This window comes from Archocentrus centrarchus, chromosome 24, assembly GCF_007364275.1.
Source record: "Archocentrus centrarchus isolate MPI-CPG fArcCen1 chromosome 24, fArcCen1, whole genome shotgun sequence".
Taxonomy (NCBI): Eukaryota; Metazoa; Chordata; class Actinopteri; order Cichliformes; family Cichlidae; genus Archocentrus; species Archocentrus centrarchus.
Window position 1 is genome coordinate 3915208 of NC_044369.1, and position 23427 is coordinate 3938634.

The 23427-nt window shown below is 38.7% G+C and overlaps 1 protein-coding gene across 1 annotated transcript; it reads left to right on the forward strand.

Moving 5' to 3' along the window:
- Positions 1-10870: 10870 nt before the first annotated feature.
- Positions 10871-13071, forward strand: LOC115774594 (uncharacterized). Its single transcript, XM_030721949.1, has 5 exons — positions 10871-11008; positions 11193-11531; positions 11659-11907; positions 12376-12483; positions 13067-13071. The coding sequence occupies exons 1-5, from the start codon at positions 10948-10950 to the stop codon at positions 13069-13071; spliced, it is 762 nt and encodes a 253-aa protein (XP_030577809.1). The 5' UTR covers positions 10871-10947.
- The last annotated feature ends 10356 nt before the right edge of the window (positions 13072-23427 follow it).

Here is a 23427-nt window from a genome sequence, read left to right on the forward strand (position 1 = left end):
AATTGCACAAGAGGTCAAATAAGGAACAGATCTCACAATTGTGTGTGTGTGTTCTCGTCGAGCTATAAGCAGTGGTGACCGACACAGTATCACCATGTTTCATTGCAGACATCAACAACAAACATCACCAATGTTCACACTGTTTGCTTGTTGTTGTTTGTTTTTTCCACTAAATATCCAGAGAAGAGCTCCATAAATGCTGATTTTTGCTTTTTCTTTTGTTATTACATTTTGTAGAATGATCTGTTTTAATGTGAATTATCGAAGACTTTATTTCCCCTCCGTCACTCCCATCGCCCACCCAACAAATCACATATTTTCTCATTATTAGAGATAAAGCTTTTATAATGACAATGAAAATGAAAGTTATTTTAGTTCAACTATTTAAACAGTGAGGCAGCAGTGAGGTGTGCAATTGGAGTGACAGATGGGCTCAAGGTGAGGTGGGATTACATCAGGGATCTGCTATGAGCGCCTTCTTGTTTGCAGTGGTGATGAACAGGCTGACAGATGAGGACGATGATGTTCACAGATGACACTGTGATCAACAGTGAGAGGAGGGAGCAGGTGGGAGAGCCTGGAGAGGTGGAGGTGTGCACAGGACAGAAGAGGAATGAAAGTGAGTAGAAGCAAAGAGAAAATACACGTGTGTAAATGAGAGACAGGCAGTAACACAAATGACGCTTAGGGGCAACAGACGGGACAGCTGCCGTCTTTCTAGGACACCACGCACATGTGACCACTTCCTGTTTTTTCATCTCCACTGAACTTTCCTTTGTTAGTTTAAGCAGCCCTGTTTGTTCTGAATCCTGACAGTTTTTATAAATAAATAAACAAATAAAAGTAAAACATACTAAAAATATTATTGTATTTTCTTTAACTGTTCCTGGTATATGGTATGATTCAAACCTCCAGACTTCTGCTGGTGTTCTCACCAAAACACGTCCCCTTCACTTCTCATAGGTGTGAACAAAACAACAGGTCTCAGACCACAAACCGTGTTTGTAGCTGCCGGCACTAACCACTACATGATCACTGTGCTAAGACTCTGGTGGGTGAGGTGTTTGACTCTTCATCTCTTTCCTTGTCCACTGACAAACATCATGATCTGTTTTCTTGTCAGTGCTGCATTAATTCACTTTTCTCTGCGAACACTCTTCACATATTTAACTTCCTCTGTTCTTTTGCTAATCAAGACATTATCTGCTCTTGTCCTCCCTGAGAATCTCTGCAGACAAACGAATCTGCAAAATGAATCAAATATAAAAGTAAAAATGTTAAAAAGCATTTTGCTCGTTTGATTTAGTGTGAAAACTATGAACTGCATTAATTCAGCAGGAGACAGACGAGAGAAAGAGACTGACATCACTACGAGGAAGTGACCAGGAAGTTGAGACTGCTTTCATCTTTGAGACTGACGCATTTGTAACCCTGAGAGGAAAAAGTAAAGACCAAGACAGCAAGAGAAGTATGATGGTTGCACTGACAGGGATTAAAATGTTGCTAAGCCTCATCTGGATGCTTCAGCTTAAAGGTAAGATTTTATAGAATACATATTGAACTTCATTACAGTTTTTCTCAACTGTTCCTTTTCTGCTTCTGGCACCAGCTGTTGGTCCAAAAACAAAAGAAGGAGCTCAGTGTTATAGGGACCAATCTGGCAGCATTGCAGCACACATTCTGATAGCTGCTCCTCTCTTGACTGCATTAATTGTGGCTTTCCATCCTGCCGACCTGTTTTGGCCTCGTCCACATAAATGAGTTCATGTGGGGGTGGTATAGTGTAAAACTCACTGTGTTACAAGACATTACAGGTATAAACTGTATGATAGACACCATACCTGGACATATTGGTGCAGAAGCTCCTAAACCCTCTCAATGTTCCTGTGTACAGGAACTCTGTATTCAGAGTGCGGGCAGTTGTTGTCAGGCTAATGCAATCCACATTGTGAAATACCTGATTATTTCTATAATTTTTGACTAAATATCATGCTCCTGGTCTTCACTCAGGAGTTTTCCCTTTCTCCACGAGAGACAGGAAGATGTTGCTTTATTTAAAGGAACAAAAATACAACATATGTATTAGCAGTGGGAGCGGTAATCTACAGAAAGTGAGATTGAGAAAAAATGTAATACTACTAACAATACCTCATAAAACATTCCTCCTTTGACTTAAATACTCATGTTTTTTTGTTTTTTGTAACTTTTTCTTTGTCGTGTCCATGTTACAGTTCATCTTCTCATCTCTCTTTCTTTTTTGGAGAGCAGTAAATGGGCAGACTTTGTCTTTGTTGCCTGCTGGAGTCGGTGATGAAGTCACTTTGCCTTGTAATAATGTGATACACAGTCAACATGAATGCACGAGTACAACCTGGTTCTTCAGTGGTTCGAGAAACGCAGCAGTAGAGCTGGTTTTTCTTGGGCAGGTTGTGAAAGATCTTCATGCTAAATCAGAGAGACTGAGCATCAATGGGAACTGTTCTCTGGTTATAACGAAGGTCACAGTTGAGGACGTCGGTCGTTACACCTGCAAACAGTTCGACACATCTGGACTACAACAAGGTCCAGACTTTGAAGTCGATCTGTCCGTTATCATCAGTGAGTATTTGCATTTAAATGTTTCCTTTTAAAAAAAATAAAAAATAAAAAATTTACATTAATGTGATGAAATGATTTCTACTCTTGCTGTCAGTCTGAAAATATCTTCATCTTCTCCAGTGATTGAACATAAGAACAATGATGAAGCCGTCTTGTACTGCTGTGTGTTCACGTATGAACACTGCAGACACACAGTGGAGTGGCTGTATGAGAGTAAAGAGGGGAGACCTTCAGCCGTGGACATAAAATCTGGTTACTGCTCTGCCACTCTGACATTTCCAACATCTGACCTTAATCAGAAGTCAGGTTTCTATAAGTCATTGAAGTGTAACGTGACCGATGATCATACTAAGGAAGAGCAACTGTTTCCTTTCAATCTCCACGCCTCATGTGTTATAAAAGGTGAGAACATGATAATGACACTGTTATTACTTTAAACTGATTGTGTAACCACACAAAACAAGGGATTTGTTTAAGGCTTTAAGCTTTAAGTATCACACCAGCTTTTATCCTTTACTGATGTAAATGTAATCTAAAGTAATGAAAGACATTTTCACATTTTCACTTTTTTGCTTTTTGTTTTTGCATTTGTATCAGCTGAATATGGAACAAAGACAACAGTCAGTATATCTGCAAATGCCAATGATGAAGCAAACCCAAAAGGTACTAATTCATCTCTCACCTGCCGAACTCTAATGTCTGAATGTCAGGCTGACACCTTATTTTTGTCTTATTGTGGGCGGAGAATTTCTCAGATTCAGTGAAATGCTCAGTTTTTCAGTATTATGAACCTTGAATCACACCACTGAACATTTGTTTAGGTTACTTCAACAGAGTGATTTGTTAGAATACATACATACGTACACATTAAAGGCATTAAAAACATGTTTGTTATTTAATGTTTCAGATCTTCGATATTTGTTGAGATACATCATCGTGTCTGTGAGTTTAGCAGCACTCTTAATAATTTTTGTTACAGTCAACATTTGGACAAAAACAACAGGTGAGAACATCCACAGATGAAAAATTTATGTGTCAAATGTTTTTGCAACTCCATTTCCAAAAAACGTTGTGATACTGTGTAACAGAAGGATAACAGCGAGAGTTAAAGGGAAGGTTTACAGGAAGGCAGGGAGACCTGCGGTGATGTTAAAGACAGGAGGCAGTTGAAGATATTAAGACTGTAATTTCATGATTATATCAGAAGGACAGCTCAGGTTGGAGGCAGCTAGGCTGAGATGGTTTAGATGTTTGGGACAGGGTGAGGTGGAGGCAGTCCTGCAGATGATGAGATCCTCGGTTTTTGCAGTTTTATGTTGAAGAACATTTTTCTGAAACCGTTCCAGGATTTTCAGCCTTTTGAGATCCGTGAATCTTTGTCCATCTTTACTTCTAAGATCCTTTCTTTATACCAGGACCCCAACTTTTTTGGATCTGAGGTTGTGTGAAGCTGAAACTTTATTGTTGAAAGTTCATTTTTTTCTATTGCGTTTTTATCTTTTCAGGGAAAATGGCTCAGATGACACAAAACACTGTGAGTAAAAAGAAATATTTGTTCATATTAACTGTGGATATAGAAATGAGTTAAGACTGAACATAAGACAACACGATGAAACTTATATGCTATCTTGGCCAATAGTGTTTATTTGTTTATTTGTTTATTGTGAAGAGAAAACTATAAAAAAAAAAAAACACAAGCAAAAACAATAAAAAAAAAATAGCTGTATGTGGAGACAAAACAGACCCAAACCTGAAAACAGACGACAGCTCAGAAACACAAAGAATGAGAGTGAGAGAACCTTAAACGTGTTGTGTTGTTTTTCACAGGTTCATAATCATTGAGATGAAGCTATCAGTGAACTATGAAAACACTGGAGTCTTTTCTGCTTGAATAACTCACCAGAGAAACGAGACGGCTGCTGTTGAGGATTATCCCATTTTACACAAACAGAAAAAAAAAATACTCTGTAACCTTTTTTTTTTAATTTGCTTTTGTCTGTGGCTACATCTCAGCTTCCTCTAACAGCAGAGATAGCTTTGATTAATTATTTATTTATTAAATTTTACTTGGAGCCAAAAACTGCACAGGCCTTTCCTCTGGAGTATGGGGGGGTGGGGGGTCATATTCGCCCTCACAGAATTCACTTTCTCTTTTATTTTGTCACAGATAAAATGCCATTAAAAAAATAATAAACCAGAAAACTTTAATTTCTTGGATTTACATCTTTGTTCTTATGAATGCCACAACTTATCATTCAGTCTATAGTTTTGGAGCGAAGAGCACCTGTTGCTGTTTTGCTGCTCATATTAATCACTACTCTGCAGAGCCACTAGGAGCTCATTACTGATGATTCTGAGTCACAGCAGTGAGGTGAGTGATTGAACCTGTCCTTTTGTTTGAGGATGGATGGGTGAGGGTTAGGCGTGGCAGAGAGGAGCTGAAAAACTAAAAGTAGCAGGAAGGCAAAGAAAAGCAGCAGAAAATAAATGCAGAAAACATTAATAATGACAAAAAAAAGAAAAAAATGCTGCTATTGCATTGGTGCAGTGGGTGGCGATGAGGTTGTTGAAGAGAGGAGGAGGAGGAGTGTCAGAGTACTCCATCAGCTTTAACCAGTAATGACCTCATGAGTTTCTTTACTTGTTGAGTCTTCAGTTACAGCAGAGATGCTGCAATGATGTCATTTGCTCTGTAGCTGATGGTTAGGAGTCAAGATCTCACACATGTGTTGAACTGGGAGGAACAGCTAAACAATAACTAATGTTATGATCCATGTTACAACTTTAATGGTGTCTGTAGAAATTGTTACTTTGATTTGTAGCTCTGTCTCACAGCACCACACCACTGCACTGCTGCCACTGTTTCCTGCAGTTTGTGATGATGCAGTTGGTTCATTTTGGGCAGATAAAGTGACAAATCTGAACCAGATGGACTGACAGAGTGCAGCTTGTTATCTGGTTATAAAGAAGGTCACAGGTGTGGGTGCTGGTTGTTTTACCTGCAGTCAGTTTGACAAATCAGAACAGTGTCGAGGTGCAGAATGTGAGGCTGAGCTTTATTATCAGTGAATATCTGAGACTTGATGTTTCAGATTTTACTGTCTGTAACACAGAAAAACATCACAATAAGTAGGATTACAGTGATGAAGATCATTTCATCCTTCCTCTCTTTCTCTCAAATTATGTCCAAGTTCACCAGTGAGTGAACGTGAGAAAAATGAAATCATGTTGAACTACACACACACACACACACACACACACACACACACACACACACCGCAGAGAAAACATCATCAGATGTGGAGGAAGAAAAAACTTCCACTCTGCCATTTACAACATCCCACCTTACTCAGAAATGACTCACGTTTTATGAGCGACGGAATTAAAAGATAGTAAAACAGTGCAGAAGTTTCCATTCAGCCCCCAGAAGAGGGGAGAATATGATCAACCATTTAAAATCAACTCAAAATTATATTTTGGATCTGAAATTGATTATAATCAAATTATAATGGATTGTGTTCTCACTGTAGTTTAAATTTGTTTTTGTTTTTCTTCAGGTGAACATGTAACAAAATTAATGATAAAATCTAACTGAGAAACAGCAACGACTTCTAAACTCATTAAAAATAAATCAATGGACAACAAAGGAAAAGGCAACAAATCACCAGAGGGACAAAATAATGTGACTCTCACTCTCTGTCATTAAGTCTGAAAGTGAGACTGAATGTGTGGGTGAAGATTTTCCGGTGTCAGTCGCTGTGTCTGTTGCTGTGTCTGTTGCTGTTCATCATCGTAACACCACAGACTATATTTAACTCTCTTTCCAGTTGTGGTTCATTGTTGTTCCTGTGGGTTTAGCAGCAATCTTAATGAGGATTCAACAAACAAACGAAACCAAACACACATTTAACTTTAAAAATCAAAATGTTTTCATCAACTTTCATCATGTTGATATGAAACAGGTGTTAAGCTTTATAAACTTTATGTTTGATGAAATGAGGATGAGGAGTTCGATAAGGAGAGATCATTAGGAGGAATTGAACAAAATTTATTCATATACAGAATTGAATATCAACTAAAACAGCTGTTTGGTGATTAGACTCTGATGGCAGAGTGGAATCCAAGCAGTCATTGGAATTAGGGCAGGATTTTTTTATTTGTAAGCTAAACTAATTTTTATTTATCTTTTTAAGAAGCAAGTCACCACTGGGGGACAGCATAGTGATGTTAAACACTTTAAACTGTAGAGTCACAGCAGAGAAAGCCTATAAATAAATCACCACTAGTGGTGAGTCAGTGGCTGCAGAAGCAAAGAATCAAAGAAAACAAAAATTTTAAATTCAACACCAGAAACAGCAGCATACAAAGTATTGATTACAGAGCATTTATTGGACGGACTTTAATGTTGGACATTGCACTGAAGTTTACCTAAAACCTCACAGTTATGCAGCTGTATTTGCACAGAGACTGAGTTTAAACTCTGCAGGAGACCAGTCAGGACATGGAGAGCTCACACAGTACTGCCAGTACAAACTTACACTCAGTGTTATGGTTTTAACAGAGAAGACACACAAACTGTGTTCTGACAGTTCGAAAACCAACTTCCAGCATTCACAGATAAACCAGAATTGTTTAGTCTGTTTACCAAAACGAGATGGTCAGCATTAAAAAAAAAAAAGAAAGCAAGGAAAAAGAGCAGCTCAGCTTTTTTCTATTGCATTAATAATGTTGTTCACCACTTTAATAGCAGCAGTTATTGTGCTGTTTTAAGACTGGATGTAAAGGTAAAAAAAATACCCAGAAACAAAATGCTCCTTAATCCTCTGACATGAAGAAAGGTGCAGTTGGTGCTCCAAACTATTATTTATTTATTCTATTTTATTTATTTTTCTTTTTGAAGGCTTACAGGAGTGCCCCTTCCAGCAGGTGGTGCTCTATGTCAAGAGCTGGCTCTGGTAACTATCCATCCATGCATGGATCCGTTCTCTGCCACTTATCCTGTTCAGGGTTACGGGGGGGGGCGTCATATGGCGAGAGGCAGAGTAAACGCTGTACAGGTCGCAGGGCTAACACAGAGAGACAGACAACATTCACACTCGGATTCATACCTATGGGCACCAATTACCCCAGTAATGTAAAAACTCATGTGACATTACACCTGCTTGGTTTAAGTAAAGAGAGCTTCTTAAAATGGCAGGAATTCAGGATCTTAAACTAAACAGTCTCTGGAGCTTGAAAAAGGCGACTGGACTTCTTTTGTTTCTTGAAGACGTTTCACCTCTCATCCGAAAGGCTTCTTCAGTTCTCAACCAAATGGTGGAGAGACCCAGGTATTTAAACCCCTGTGGGCGTAGTCCCCTGGAGGTGGTTATGACCCTCTATTGATCATGTGTGTGAACACATGTGCCCAGGTGTGAAGGGGGTTGAGACGTCTGGGAAGGGACGTTCACACCTTTGTTCCAGTGACCTCAATAGGCCACAGGAAACAATGGAGCGGAGTCCTAAATTGGTTTCAACTGAAACCACTGATTAAATATGACCCACGCCCCCTTCACACCTGGGCACATGTGTTCACACACATGATCAATAGAGGGTCATAACCACCTCCAGGGGACTACGCCCACAGGGGTTTAAATACCTGGGTCTCTCCACCATTTGGTTGAGAACTGAAGAAGCCTTTTGGATGAGAGGTGAAACGTCTTCAAGAAACAAAAAGAAGTCCAGTCGCCTTTTTCAAGCTCCACAGACTACTATGACCTGGATGACTGAGAATCTACACAGACTTAAACTAAACACTTTTAACAGTTTTTTTTTTTTTTTTTTTGCAGGAGGTGCAATGAGGAACCAGCTGTTCTCTGACCACTAAGACCTCTTATCTGCCCCCCCCCACACACACACACACACACACACACATACTATGTTTGGCCTTTTATGGGATAGTGCGACTATCAGTGCCTGCCTGTTCTGCTTAGATTGGTGCTCTGTTCTCTTCTTGCTCTCTCCCGTGTGTGTGTGTGTGTCTTTCATGTACTGGAGGTGAAGTCTCTGGGAGCTGATTGCACACCTGGAGAGGATGTGCACACCTGTGGCTCATTATCTCGCTTTGCTGTGGTTTCTTAAGCAGAAGCAGGTCATTCAGTCAGTCTGCGCAGATATTCAGCGGCCACCTGGACTGTGTGTGTTTTCACCTTACCGAGGTGAGAGTGAGAGGAGTGACCTGTTTGGACAGCAGAATCCGTTCTGGATCTGGAGATTCCCCTGTTCAGCCCCTAAACCCGAAACAGACAATAAACTTTTAAACTGCTTTTCAGAATCCTGCGTTTTGAGTCCCACCCATTCACTGAACACTATGACAGCAACAGTGAAAAGCAGAGAGAGAGAGTGGAGGAAGCTGCTGACTTTCAGCCTTAAGACAGTTGGTTGCCTGCTCACAGTGTGAGCCAATCAGGAGCACTGTGTTTTTAGCTGGCTGCTAGCAGTGGTGACTCCTACAGTATCACCATGTTTCACTGAGGAAATGAAGACATGACAGATTGTGTATAAAAAGAACATCTTAGAGCAGGGATCCTCAAATCCAGGCCTCGAGGTCCAGTGTCCTGGAGGTTTTAGATGTGTCCCTGATCCAACACACCTGAATCAAATGGCTGAATTACCTCCTCATTATGCAGTCAAGTTCTCCAGAGTCCTGCTAATGACTTCTATAATTGACTCAGATGTGTCTCTGTTTCAACATAGCTAAAACCTGCAGGACACCAGCCCTCGAGGCCTGGATTTGAGGATCCCTGCCCTAAGGAGTAAAGAAGGGTGGAGGTGGTGCATCTATGAATTATGGAGCAGTTTGAGAATAATTTTCCTCACTGTAAAGATCAGTAAACCTTTGACTATCTCAACACCTACAGGACATAATATCATCAAAGGACTCTGACAACTGAGTGTATCAGGGACACGGCAAAAAATCAGCAGCCCGTTGAGGCTGGAGGTGGAGCTGAGTTTTGATGACATTTACGACCCACAGTAATGCTCGTCATATGCGAAAAATCTGTTACAGTGTATAATACACAGAAAACTATCTGGAAAGACTTTTATTGTGTTGTGTAGCGCTGTCTCTCTCTGACACACACACTCACCACAGCATTGCTGTGCTGACCACAGTACAAGTGTGCTTCTACTTTGACTTCCTGTTCTTTCATCTCTTCTATGAAACCTTTGCTCTGCTAGTTTAAGCAGCTCTGTGTGAACTAACTGTTGACGTTTGTCTGAGTAACATATAAATGTATCTCCTCTTCATAAAGCTATTACATGATTCCAGCTTATACACAATACACTCAAGATTAAAACAACTTGAGATGTTATGAATTCGAATGTTATGATTTGGCACTCAGTTGAATATTAAAGCAGAGCATGAACTGACTTTCTGTGTGTTCAAATGAAACACAGCTCAGTCACACTCTCATCAATGTGTCAACATTTGTGTGTCTCAGAGGCTCAAACCTCCAGAGCTCTGCTGCTGTTGTAGCTTCATTCTCACCCAAACACTTCCACTTCCCCTCCCCTTTATTGTGTTGTGTAGCGCTGTCTCTCTCTGACACCTCACACTCACCACAGCTCTGCTGTGCTGACCACAGTACAAGTGTGCGTCTATTATTCTCCGTAGTTTGACTTCCTGTTCTTTCATCTCCACTATTAAACCTACTATTTTAAGCAGCTCTGCTGCTGTTGTAGCCTCATTCTCACCCAAACACTTCACTTCATAGAAAAAATGACTTCATGGGTGCAATGAGGAACCAGCAGGTCTCAGACCACTAACACATCTGTGTCCTTATCGAGCTGCTAGCAGTGGTGACTGCTGCAGCATCACCATGTTTCATTGTGCAGCTCAACATAGAGTTTGTTGTAGGTAAGGAGTCTTCAGCTCTTTTCATGTGTGCAGACAAACATGAACAGTGCTTTCTTTGAATAAACATATACAAAGAAGAGCTGCATGAATGCAAACACTTACAGCATCTCAGTGGTCGTCACATATTTAACTTCCTCTGTTCTTTTCTGATCAACACATTTTCTGCTGTCGTCCTGCATGTAAAGCTCTGCAGACAAGAGACTGTAAAATGTATCAAATATAAAAGTTCAAATGTTAAAAAGCTTTTCACTTATTCAGCATATGAATTAGGAGATGGGGAGCAGATATTTGAAAGCTGTGAACTAAATTAATATGAAGTAAGTGATAGAGAGTAAAGGAGTGATGTCACTATGAGGAAGTGAGCAGGACGTTGATGCTGTCCTCGTCTCTGAGAGTGTCTATTTGTGAATGTGAGAGCAGAGAGTGGAGACAGAGAGAGGCAGAGAAGCACGATGGCTGCAGTCACATGGATTCAAATGTCTTCATTTCTGCTGCTGATGCTTCAGGTTAAAGGTGAGGAAACAGGAGGATTTCCTTGAACTCACACAGACGTGCTTTGTTTGTAATCTTTGAATTTTATGGACTCTTGGAAACCAAAGATGAGAAACAAACTCTCTAAAATAATCCATAAACTAACTGTTAATCTAACCGTAGTATTCATGTTACAGTTTGTCACATTTCACTCTCCTGTTCTCAGCAGCAACAACAGGAAACACTTTGTCCTCCTTCACTGTCAGAGCTGGACACGACACCAGTTTGTCCTGTGAAAATGTGATAGATGGTCAACAAAACTGCTTCAGTACTACCTGGATGTTCAGTGGTTCAACAGGAGCAGCAGTAGAGCTGGTTGTTCATGGACAGATTACAGAGAACACTGAAGCTAAATCAGACAGACTGAGTGTTGCAGTGAACTGTTCTCTGGTTATAAAGAAGGTCACAGATGATGATGTCGGTCGTTACACCTGCAGACAGTTCAGAACAAGAGGAGGACAACAAGAAGGAGGAGATACTGTCGTTTATCTGTCTGTTATTCACAGTGAGTATTTCCATCATAATGTTTTAGCTGAAACTGTCCTGTTGGAACACAATGAAGCATCATAATAATCATGATTACAGTGATGAAGTTCATTTTACTGTTGTTTTTCTCTCTGTGTCTTTAAAAGTGACTGAACGTGAGAACAATGATGAAGTCATCTTGAACTGCTCTGTGTGGACACATGAACCCTGCAGACACTCAGTGCAGTGGCTGTTTGAGGGTAAAGAGAACATGAAGGTGAAAGCAGGTTCCTGCTCTGACACTGTGACATTTACAAGATCTCAACTTAATCAGAAGTCACAGTTTTATGAGTCACTGAAGTGTAAAGTGACACACGATCACACTAACAATGAGCAGCTGTTTCCCTCAAACTCAAGTCCTCAGGTGAGAAAACAGGTGAGAATGTTGCAGATTTACTAACACGCTGCACCACACAAACTGGGTTTTAGCATAAAAAAGTACTGTTGGTATTTACAGAGAGCACAGTGACAAGATTGTGTAAGAGGTGGAAACTCAGAGATTGTTGTGACTGACACAAATATAAAGGAGAGAATATTTAAATGATAATAAAATGATTTACTGATGTTTGTGATTCACAATGTACTGCTAACTGTGATACAAACATGAGCGCTATTTGGAGATTGCTGTCACAGGTTGTTTTTCATATTTAATAAATCTGGTCTAATATGTTCTAATTACTTCCACAGTGATTCATGAATAAATTGATCTGACTGATTTCATTGTTAGATATCACACCACTGTACTTTATCAATACTTATGAAGGTACTTTGGAGTTTTCTTTCTTGACATCATTTTGTTTAATTTTGTTATTGCACTGCTTTAGGTGAAGATGCCAAAACAACAACAACAACAACAACAACAACAACAACAAGTACAGCAGCAACATCTACCACAGAATCACCAACATCAGCATTTACACCAAAGACCTCAGGTTGTAGTGACACTTTAATTGTAAACTCTGAATGTCAGACTGATATTTGAACACTGGTGGAGAAATTCAGTGACAGCTGTGATAAATTAAAGCTTAAGGACTAAATGTCAGACAGACTCTGGGCTTTGGGTGGAGATTTCACACAGCCCTAGAGACTGACCATCAGGTGGTCACTAGGTAAAACTGTTGTTGGTGAATGGTTGCTGAAGGTTGCTGGTAGAAGCTGGTGTAACTGGTTGTAATGAGGTCTAGACCTCCCTGTGATTTCTTTGGATATCAGCAGGTTGCCACAGTCGGTCATAGATTCTGGATCTTCAACCTCTCTGCAAGCATTTGTTTCTGTCAGCTACGCCTTCCATGTAAACTATGAGTGACCGCTGCAGCATGTTAGTGAGCAAAGCAATCACAGGGAGGTTGTTGGTGCAGTTCTCTCTTTGTGACTGATTTCACTCAGTGACAGCACATTTAGCTTCATTTGTACATTCTGATCATCATTTAAAAAAAAACTTAAAGATTCATTTTGAAAACTGTAGATAAAAACTCCAAACTCACATTTGAAGCTGTTTTGTTTTTTAATCTACAGGTTAGATTGACACTTCACTGTGAGTGGAGACATTAATTAGCATATATAACATGATTTTTTTCTCCCTGTTTTCAGATTCGTTGTGGTTAATTAGCATTCCTGTGTGTTTAGCAGCACTCTTAATGATTGTCGTGATCATCAAGTGCAAGAAAATTAAAGGTGAGAGCATCCACAGACTAAAGCTTATTAATCTAATTAATGAAATTAAGCAAGTGAAAATGGTAAATTAATATGAATATGTGCATGAACGGAGCTTTTCTATTCTGTGGTTGGAAATCATTAGAAAACAGAAAACCTGAACTTTTAATGTGAAAGAAAAACTCTTTATTTATTTAGTTTTGTCTTTTCAGGAAATGAAACCCAGCTGAGTGGCAACACTGTGAGTTCAGACACTCAAATAATTAAGTTCTTATTTATCAATGTCATTTTTTGTTGTCATGTTTAACTTTATTAATCCATACCAGATAGAGCATGTAAAGTGTCATTAGTGGTGATTCCAGTGTATAAGAGAAATGAAGAATAAAAGGAAAAAACAACTAAAGAAAATATAAGATTTACCACCAGAAACAGAAGCTGCACTTGAGCTGTTTCAGCTCCTCCCTGAAACTGTTTAATCATGTAGTTATTATTAGGTTAGATTTGTCATGTACATTTTACAGATCCTTACATAAAACCTACACAGCAGCTCTTCTGTTTTTCTGCAGGGCCTGAACTTTAACCCTGCAGAGACTGAATCTGGACCAGGAACCAATCAGGACACGGTGAGATCACACACTACTCTCAGTACAAAGGTACCTTCAATTTATGTTTTATTTTAACAGAACAGTGGGAGGAGCTATGATTTTGATGATGATGATGATGATGATGATGATGATGATTAAGATGATGATGATGATGATGATGATGGTGAAGTAGAATCAAATTATATTAAACAGACTCACAGTAAATCCAGGTATTACTGAGCAGTCCTTCTTCTGTCTTCACTGTGTAGGCTGAAGCTGATGATGATTTTTCCTACGCCTCCATCAACTTCACCAAGAAGATGAAGAATAAAGCCCGAGTAAGATTTTTAATATTTATAGAGATGATGTTATCAGTGAGACCCTGATTATTACAGCTCCTCTCAGCTTATGTCTTTAATAAAGATTTGTAATGTTTTCTTATAGTCCCGTGGTGATGATGATGGTGACACTGTGACCTACAGCACTGTGAAAGCTTCCTCCTCTTCAGGTGGAGCTTCTGCTGCTCCCAGTGACCTCTATTCCACCATCGACTACACAAAGAAGTTAAGAAGGAGGACGTTTCTCATGAAAGGCTATAAGCTGTTTCTGCAGATGCTGGATGATTATTTGGATGAATAAGTAAGTCAAGTGTTACTTTTTTAAGTGTAATATGTAATATAGTCTGTAATATATATGTACAGTATTTACTGCACAGTCATATGGCAGTGTTAAACTGTGTAGTGGTAAATTAACAGCAGTGAGCTGTAAGTTTGAATCAAGACTAATTAGCTACTGCAATAAGTTTCATTTTGAATTAATAATCTAAATTCTTAATCTCACACATGGCTCTAAATATTGATCTTTAATCTGAAAAAGCTCAGATATTAGATTGAACCTCTTGGCCTAAGTTGATACAGCCTGTGATCAATAAACTCAAACAGCTTTTATAACTGATTAATTCACTTTATCTGATATTAAATAAATATTGCTTTCTGTTCAATACTTTTGATTGATCCTATCATTTTTACTCTTTCTTGTAAACAAATACTCCCACAACACTTCAAGTTTAACCCATACTTTAAAACCTAAAGAGACAGAACTTCTTAAAGGGACACCATTTTTGTATCAAGATCAACTAAAACATTTTTGACAAGTCAAATTCTTCTAGACGTTTTCTTCCTCAAACTCAGACATGTCAGAGACGTGCGTGTTGAGGTTTGATTGCAGGAAACCTCCTCAGTTTGCTGCTGTTCATACAAGTTTAGCTGCTAACAGAAAATAACACCTCGCCACCAACCACTGACACCCTATCAGATCACATGACATCCCTCCTAGCTGAGGCTCACAGTCAGACACGTGTGTGCTGTGTCTACAGTGCAGAAAAAATTAAAGTATAAACTTGAGATTTAATTGTTTTCACTGTGATTAAAACTTTTAAAAAGGTTTTTGTAGCCATTTTAATGTAAATCAAATATTTTAAAGGACTCCATAATGATCAGACATCTCACCTCAAATATTTGTTTGGTTTTTGACTTCAAACTGTTTCTGTTAGAGTTGCACATATTCACGTGTTGGCAGTTAAAGAAATAACAGCCCTCCTGCTGCTGTTCTCACATTCACACAAGTTAAGCTGAGAATAGAAACTGTCACACTTCTAATCTTTTGATCAGCAAACCAGTTATAGAACATTAAAGGCAGATCAATATTATTGATCTCAATTTGTTAAATGGTGTATACAAAAAGCAAGAAAAGAAGAAAAAACTATTTTGAACTGGAGAGCATATTTATTCAGTCTTAGCAAAAAACAACAGTTTACATTAAATATGTTTATTAAATATAAATACCTGAAGACATTTTCATGTGTGTTAACTATTGATGTTTCTGATGTGCAGCTCTGCTGCTGCTGTACCCACATTCTCACCAAACACTTCCCCTTCAGTTCACAGAAAACAATGATGTCATTGATGCAATGAGGAGCCCACAGGTCTCAGACCACTAACACATCTTATCAGTGTTTTTATTTAGCCGTTGGAAGTGGTCATTGCTGCAGTATCACTGTGTTTCATTGTGCACATCAAGACTCAAACTCTAGTGGGAAATTTATTTTCATGTGTGCTGACAGCAGACATGATCATAAACACTGTCTGTGTTCTTGATGCAAACACTTCTCTAAACTAACAGTTTTCACACATTTAACGTCCTCTATTCTACTCAGCTGGAGTCCTCCCTGTAAAAGACTGAAGACAGAAAAGTTTGCAAAATGCATCAAACAAAGTTAAAATCTTCAAAGGTTTTTCACATGTTTAGAATCTAAATGAAGACAGAGGGAGGTTAGAGAGAGTAAAAGCTGGGAACTAAATTCATTCAGCCAGTGAGAGAAGAGAGAGAAGGAGTGATGTCACTATGAGGAAGAGAGCAGGACGTCAGCGCTGTCTTCATCTTTGAGACGTCTCATTTGTGAATGTGAGAGCAGGAAGAGAGACAGAGAAGCACGATGGCTGAATTCAGATGGATTCAAATGCTTTCATTCCTGATCCTGATGCTTCAGTTTAAAGGTAAGAATACACAACACACTGTAAATGAATAACCTGCCACTAATGTTACATCATTCAGCCTCTGACAACTTCCTGAGTTTTGTTGAACTTTGGAAACCAGAAGTGAACCAACTATGAACATAACAGTCATATCCATGTTACACTTTATTTTCCAAATGATTTTCTCTTTTTCACAGCAGCAGCAACTGGACAAATTTACACATTAGTTGTCAGAGTTGGTGATGAAATGAAATGTGACAGATGATCAGCCTGACTGTGGCAGGACTCAGTGGTTTAACACCCACTGACACCTACCAGCTGATTTGTGATGGGTCGATTGGAGAAAAAAAGCAACAATAAATCAGACAGACTGAGAGTTACAGCAGGTTGTTCTCTGCTTATAAAGAACATCACAGCTGATGATGCTGGTGACACTTTACATCACTACACAACCAGCAACAATATGCAGACTTTCATCTGCATATTGTTTTTGGTTTTTTTGGGACCTTGTAAGGTGCTCATAATGAGGACAGTATGAGATGAATTTTTTTAAACCTATCTATCCTTCTGTTTGCTTTCTCTCCTGCTTGGTAAAGGTAGCGCCTGTATCACGGCTGCATGACCTCAGACACCTGTCTCCTTCTGTGTTTTCTTGTTTCTATTTCTTGGATGGGTGTTCAGGAACGTAATCTCAGTGTATGTCTTGATGTATAACGACAATAAACTCTTCTTGATCTTGATCTGTCTGTCATCAACAGTGAGTATTTACATCATCTTTTCAGATCAATGTTACAATAATTATGATCAGAGTGATGAAGTTAACTGTCTTCATGTTTGTTTTTCTCTCTGTAAATGTCTCTGTTACAGGCCCCAGGAATGGTGCCACCATAAAAAACATGATATCCCTGCAAATACAGGTAAGGTTCAGGTTTGCATTCTAGATTGCATCTTATTCAGGTTTCAATAAACATCAACAACATTCATGTGTGCATTACTCTCTTTCAGTTGCAGCATTTTTACAGTTCACATATGTCCGTATTTCAGCATAGAAGTAAATGCGACTTTACAAACTTATCATGCAGATTAAACTTTTCCCCACATGATAGACAGTGGTAGCATTTTTTACCCAGTACTAACCTGCAAATACAGGTAAGGTTCAGGAGCAGTGAGGATGCAGTGCGCTCGGGTTTCCTTCCAGTGGGCGGAAATTCACTCCCTAAAGCAACCGGGGTGCATCTTCCCTGAAATCAACAGTTCCACCTGAGGTGTTGCTCCAACTTTACTGTCCTTCTGTATAGTCCACGTTGCACAATAAATCATCACAAATACTGGTCATGTTTACAAAATTATCTTGAGTCTTTATTGCTGGAAGTAACAGACAAGCAAATTAAATAAATGAAATGAAAAGATTAAAACAAAAGTGGCCACACATTTTGGGTGTGCCACATCTCCATCTGTACAAGTGACTGAACATGAGAACAATGGTGAAGTCACCTTGTTCTGCTCTGTGTTGGATGTTGATACATGTGCACACACAGTGCAGTGGATCTATGAGGGTGAAGACAAACCCTCAGACATGAAGATATCAGCACGATCCTGCACTGCCACTGTGACATTTACAATATCTGACCTCAATCAGAGGTCAAAGTTTAATGAGTTATTAAAGTGTAATGTGATGAATCAGATCACTAAGACAGTGCAGCTGTTTCCTTTCAGCCGTCAGTCCTCAGGTGGAACAACAGGTGAGAATATTAATAACACAATAACACAAAATAGAAATATCACACCTGTCTTTGTTGTTGTAGTTGTTGTAAAGATGTTTTTCCTAAACGGACAATTTTTTTAATTTGTGTATTTGCTCAGGTGAGACTGCACCAACAGATGAAGGTAATCAGAGAGCATGTCTGCTGTCTTTATGTCTTCCTTTTTTATTTTTTATGAACTTCACACCTGCTTTTGTCGTCCGTTGTGAAGGTAACGGGTTTCTTCTTAATTATGCTGTATAGTGTTTATTTTCTCTGACAAAACCACAATATTTCATCACACAACATAAAACACTGACATTTGTCAGTTTTGAAATCTTATCATTTTGTTTGTGGAACAAAAACCTGAAGCCAAAATGTTTTTATTGTCATTATTATTTTCAGATTTTCCATATTTGTTAAGATACATCATTGCTTCTGTGGGTTCTCATCTAAAGGTGAGAACATCCAAAGATTAAAGCTTATTATGAATGTAACTAACTTTATTTTCCGTTGTCACACAATAAGCACACACTCGGTGTTAGGCATATTTTGTTAATAGGGCAAAGCCATGTTTATCAGCATCCAATTAGACATGCAAGACGTGGTGACGTCAGTGTCCTTGCAGTTCCCCATGCGCACCACTATTTTTACATATGTTTTTGAATAAACGGCTGAGTCCACAGTGTGTGTGAAGAATGCCAGCCAAGGGAGAAAATGTTGTCGAGTGTTTCTCTTATGCTAAGTTAGCCGTATAAAGTTCACTGTGTAACCTAAGTAAAACGCAAGTGCTGCTGCGCAGGGATGGCGAATATCCCCACACTCGGGCTGACCAGTGTGGTTCTGAAATAGCTACAAAATGGTAACAATTAAATATCACTCTTAACTGATCAACATCTATTCAGCACGTACCACAGTCATTAGCAACAAATTATCCTATGAACAGTAAGGACAAGTAAGGCAAAATGTGCACAGAATCATCAACAGGAGAAAAATCTCTCATTTGAGGGTCAACACTGCCCTCTACTGGACAAAATAATTCACTCCAGTGCCGCTCTGACATCTGGTTTAACACAGAGGTGCTGTCGGCAGCAACCGGTGTAAACATTACAAGCTAACTTTGTTTGACACATATTAGCTCAGCAAAGCTACATGATAGCGAGCTGTGATTAATTGATAGATGTATTCCTATTGGTCACTCACGCTCCCTCCGTTCCGCAACACATGCTCTGCAGGATGAGCTTTTTAACAGTGTAAAAATGGTAAATTAATATGAACATGTGCATGAATGGAGCTTTTTTATTCTGTAGATGGGGATCATTAGAGAACAGAAAACCTGGAATTTTATGTGAAATTAAAACTTTTTTTTAAGGAAATGAAACCCAGCTGAGTGGCAACACTGTGAGTTCAGACCCTCAAATAATTAAGTTCTTATTTATCAGTGTCATTTTTTTGTTGTCATGTTTAACTTTATTAATCCATACCAGATAGAGCACGTAAAGTGCCATTAGTGGTGATTCCAGTGTATAAGAGAAATGAAGAATAAAAGGAAAAAACAACTAAAGAAAATACAAGATTTACCACCAGAAATAGAAGCTGCACTTGAGCTGTTTCAGCTCCTCCCTGAAACTGTTTAATCATGTAGTTATTATTAGGTTATATTTGTCGTGTACATTTTACAGATCCTTACATAAAACCTACACAGCAGCTCTTCTGTTTTTCTGCAGGGCCTGAACTTTAACCCTGCAGAGACTGAATCTGGACCAGGAACCAATCAGGACACGGTGAGATCACACACTACTCTCAGTACAAAGGTACCTTCAATTTATGTTTTATTTTAACAGAAAAGTGGGAGGAGCTATGATTTTGATGATGATGATGATGATGATGATGATGATGATGATGATGATGGTGAAGTAGAATCAAATTATATTAAACAGACTCACAGTAAATCCAGGTATTACTGAGCAGTCCTTCTTCTGTCTTCACTGTGTAGGCTGAAGCTGATGATGGTTTTTCCTACGCCTCCATCAACTTCACCAAGAAGATGAAGAATAAAGCCCGAGTAAGATTTTTAATATTTATAGAGATGATGTTATCAGTGAGACCCTGATTATTACAGCTCCTATCAGCTGATGTCTTTAATAAAGATTTGTAATGTTTTCTTATAGTCCCGTGGTGATGATGATGGTGACACTGTGACCTACAGCACTGTGAAAGCTTCCTCCTCTTCAGGTGGAGCTTCTGCTGCTCCCAGTGACCTCTATTCCACCATCGACTACACAAAGAAGTTAAAGAAGGAGGACGTTTCTCATGAAAGGCTATAAGCTGTTTCTGCAGATGCTGGATGATTATTTGGATGAATAAGTAAAGTCAAGTGTTACTTTTTTAAGTGTAATATGTAATATAGTCTGTAATATATATGTACAGTATTTACTGCACAGTCATATGGCAGTGTTAAACTGTGTAGTGGTAAATTAACAGCAGTGAGCTGTAAGTTTGAATCAAGACTAATTAGCTACTGCAATAAGTTTCATTTTAAATTAATAATCTAAATTCTTAATCTCACACATGGCTCTAAATATTGATCTTTAATCTGAAAAAGCTCAGATATTAGGATTGAACCTCTTGGCCTAAGTTGATACAGCCTGTGATCAATAAACTCAAACAGCTTTTATAACTGATTAATTCACTTTATCTGATATTAAATAAATATTGCTTTCTGTTCAATACTTTTGATTGATCCTATCATTTTTACTCTTTCTTGTAAACAAATACTCCCACAACACTTCAAGTTTAACCCATACTTTAAAACCTAAAGAGACAGAACTTCTTAAAGGGACACCATTTTTGTATCAAGATCAACTAAAACATTTTTGACAAGTCAAATTCTTCTAGACGTTTTCTTCCTCAAACTCAGACATGTCAGAGACGTGCGTGTTGAGGTTTGATTGCAGGAAACCTCCTCAGTTTGCTGCTGTTCATACAAGTTTAGCTGCTAACAGAAAATAACACCTCGCCACCAACCACTGACACCCTATCAGATCACATGACATCCCTCCTAGCTGAGGCTCACAGTCAGACACGTGTGTGCTGTGTCTACAGTGCAGAAAAAATTAAAGTATAAACTTGAGACTTAATTGTTTTCACTGTGATTAAAACTTTTAAAAAGGTTTTTGTAGCCATTTTAATGTAAATCAAATATTTTAAAGGACTCCATAATGATCAGACATCTCACCTCAAATATTTGTTTGGTTTTTGACTTCAAACTGTTTCTGTTAGAGTTGCACATATTCACGTGTTGACAGTTAAAAAAATAACAGCCCTCCTGCTGCTGTTCTCACATTCACACAAATTAAGCTGATAATAGAAACTATCACACTTCTAATCTTTTGATCAGCAAACCAGTTATAGAACATTAAAGGCAGATCAATATTATTTATCTCAATTTATTAAATGGTGTATACAAAAAGCAAGAAAAGAAGAAAAAACTATTTTGAACTGGAGAGCATATTTATTCAGTCTTAGCAAAAAACAACAGTTTACTCTGTGTCATTAAATATGTTTATTAAATATAAATACCTGAAGACATTTTCATCTGTGTTAACTATTGATGTTTGTGATGTGCAGCTCTGCTGCTGCTGTACCCACATTCTCACCAAACACTTCCCCTTCAGTTCACAGAAAACAATGATGTCATTGATGCAATGAGGAGCCCACAGGTCTCAGACCACTAACACATCAGTGTTTTTATTTAGCCGCTGGTCATTGCTGCAGTATCACTGTGTTTCATTGTGCACATCAAGACTCAAACTCTAGTGGGAAATTTATTTTCATGTGTGCTGACAGCAGACATGATCATAAACACTGTCTGTGTTCTTGATGCAAACACTTCTCTAAACTAACAGTTTTCACACATTTAACATCCTCTATTCTACTCAGCTGGAGTCCTCCCTGTAAAAGACTGAAGACAGAAAAGTTTGCAAAATGCATCAAACAAAGTTAAAATCTCCAAAAGTTTTTCACATGTTTAGAATCTAAATGAAGACAGAGGGAGGTTAGAGAGAGTAAAAGCTGGGAACTAAATTCATTCAGCCAATGACAGAAGAGAGAGAAGGAGTGATGTCACTATGAGGAAGAGAGCAGGACGTCAGCGCTGTCTTCATCTTTGAGACGTCTCATTTGTGAATGTGAGAGCAGGAAGAGAGACAGAGAAGCACGATGGCTGAATTCAGATGGATTCAAATGCTTTCATTCCTGATCCTGATGCTTCAGTTTAAAGGTAAGAATACACAACACACTGTAAATGAATAACCTGCCACTAATGTTACATCATTTAGCCTCTGACTGAGACCTGTTTGGTTTGCAACTTCCTGAGTTTTGTTGAACTTTGGAAACCAGAAGTGAACCAACTATGAACATAACAGTCATATCCATGTTACACTTTATTTTCCAAATGATTTTCTCTTTTTCACAGCAGCAGAAACTGGACAAATTTACACATCAGTTGTCAGAGTTGGTGATGAAATGAAATGTGACAGATGATCAGCCTGACTGTGGCAGGACTCAGTGGTTTAACACCCACTGACACCTACCAGCTGATTTGTGATGGGTCGATTGGAGAAAAAAAGCAACAATAAATCAGACAGACTGAGAGTTACAGCAGGTTGTTCTCTGCTTATAAAGAACATCACAGCTGATGATGCTGGTGACACTTTACATCACTACACAACCAGCAACAATATGCAGACTTTCATCTGCATATTGTTTTTGGTTTTTTGGGACCTTGTAAGGTGCTCATAATGAGGACAGTATGAGATGAATTTTTTTAAACCTATCTATCCTTCTGTTTGCTTTCTCTCCTGCTTGGTAAAGGTAGCGCCTGTATCACGGCTGCATGACCTCAGACACCTGTCTCCTTCTGTGTTTTCTTGTTTGTATTTCTTGGATGGGTGTTCAGGAACGTAATCTCAGTGTATGTCTTGATGTATAACGACAATAAACTCTTCTTGATCTTGATCTGTCTGTCATCAACAGTGAGTATTTACATCATCTTTTCAGATCAATGTTACAATAATTATGATCAGAGTGATGAAGTTAACTGTCTTCATGTTTGTTTTTCTCTCTGTAAATGTCTCTGTTACAGGCCCCAGGAATGGTGCCACCATAAAAAAATGAAATCCCTGCAAATACAGGTAAGGTTCAGGTTTGCATTCTAGATTGCATCTTATTCAAGTTTCAATAAACATCAACAACATTCATGTGTGCATTACTCTCTTTCAGTTGCAGCATTTTTACAGTTCACATATGTCCATATTTCAGCATAGAAGTAAATGCGACTTTACAAACTTATCATGCAGATT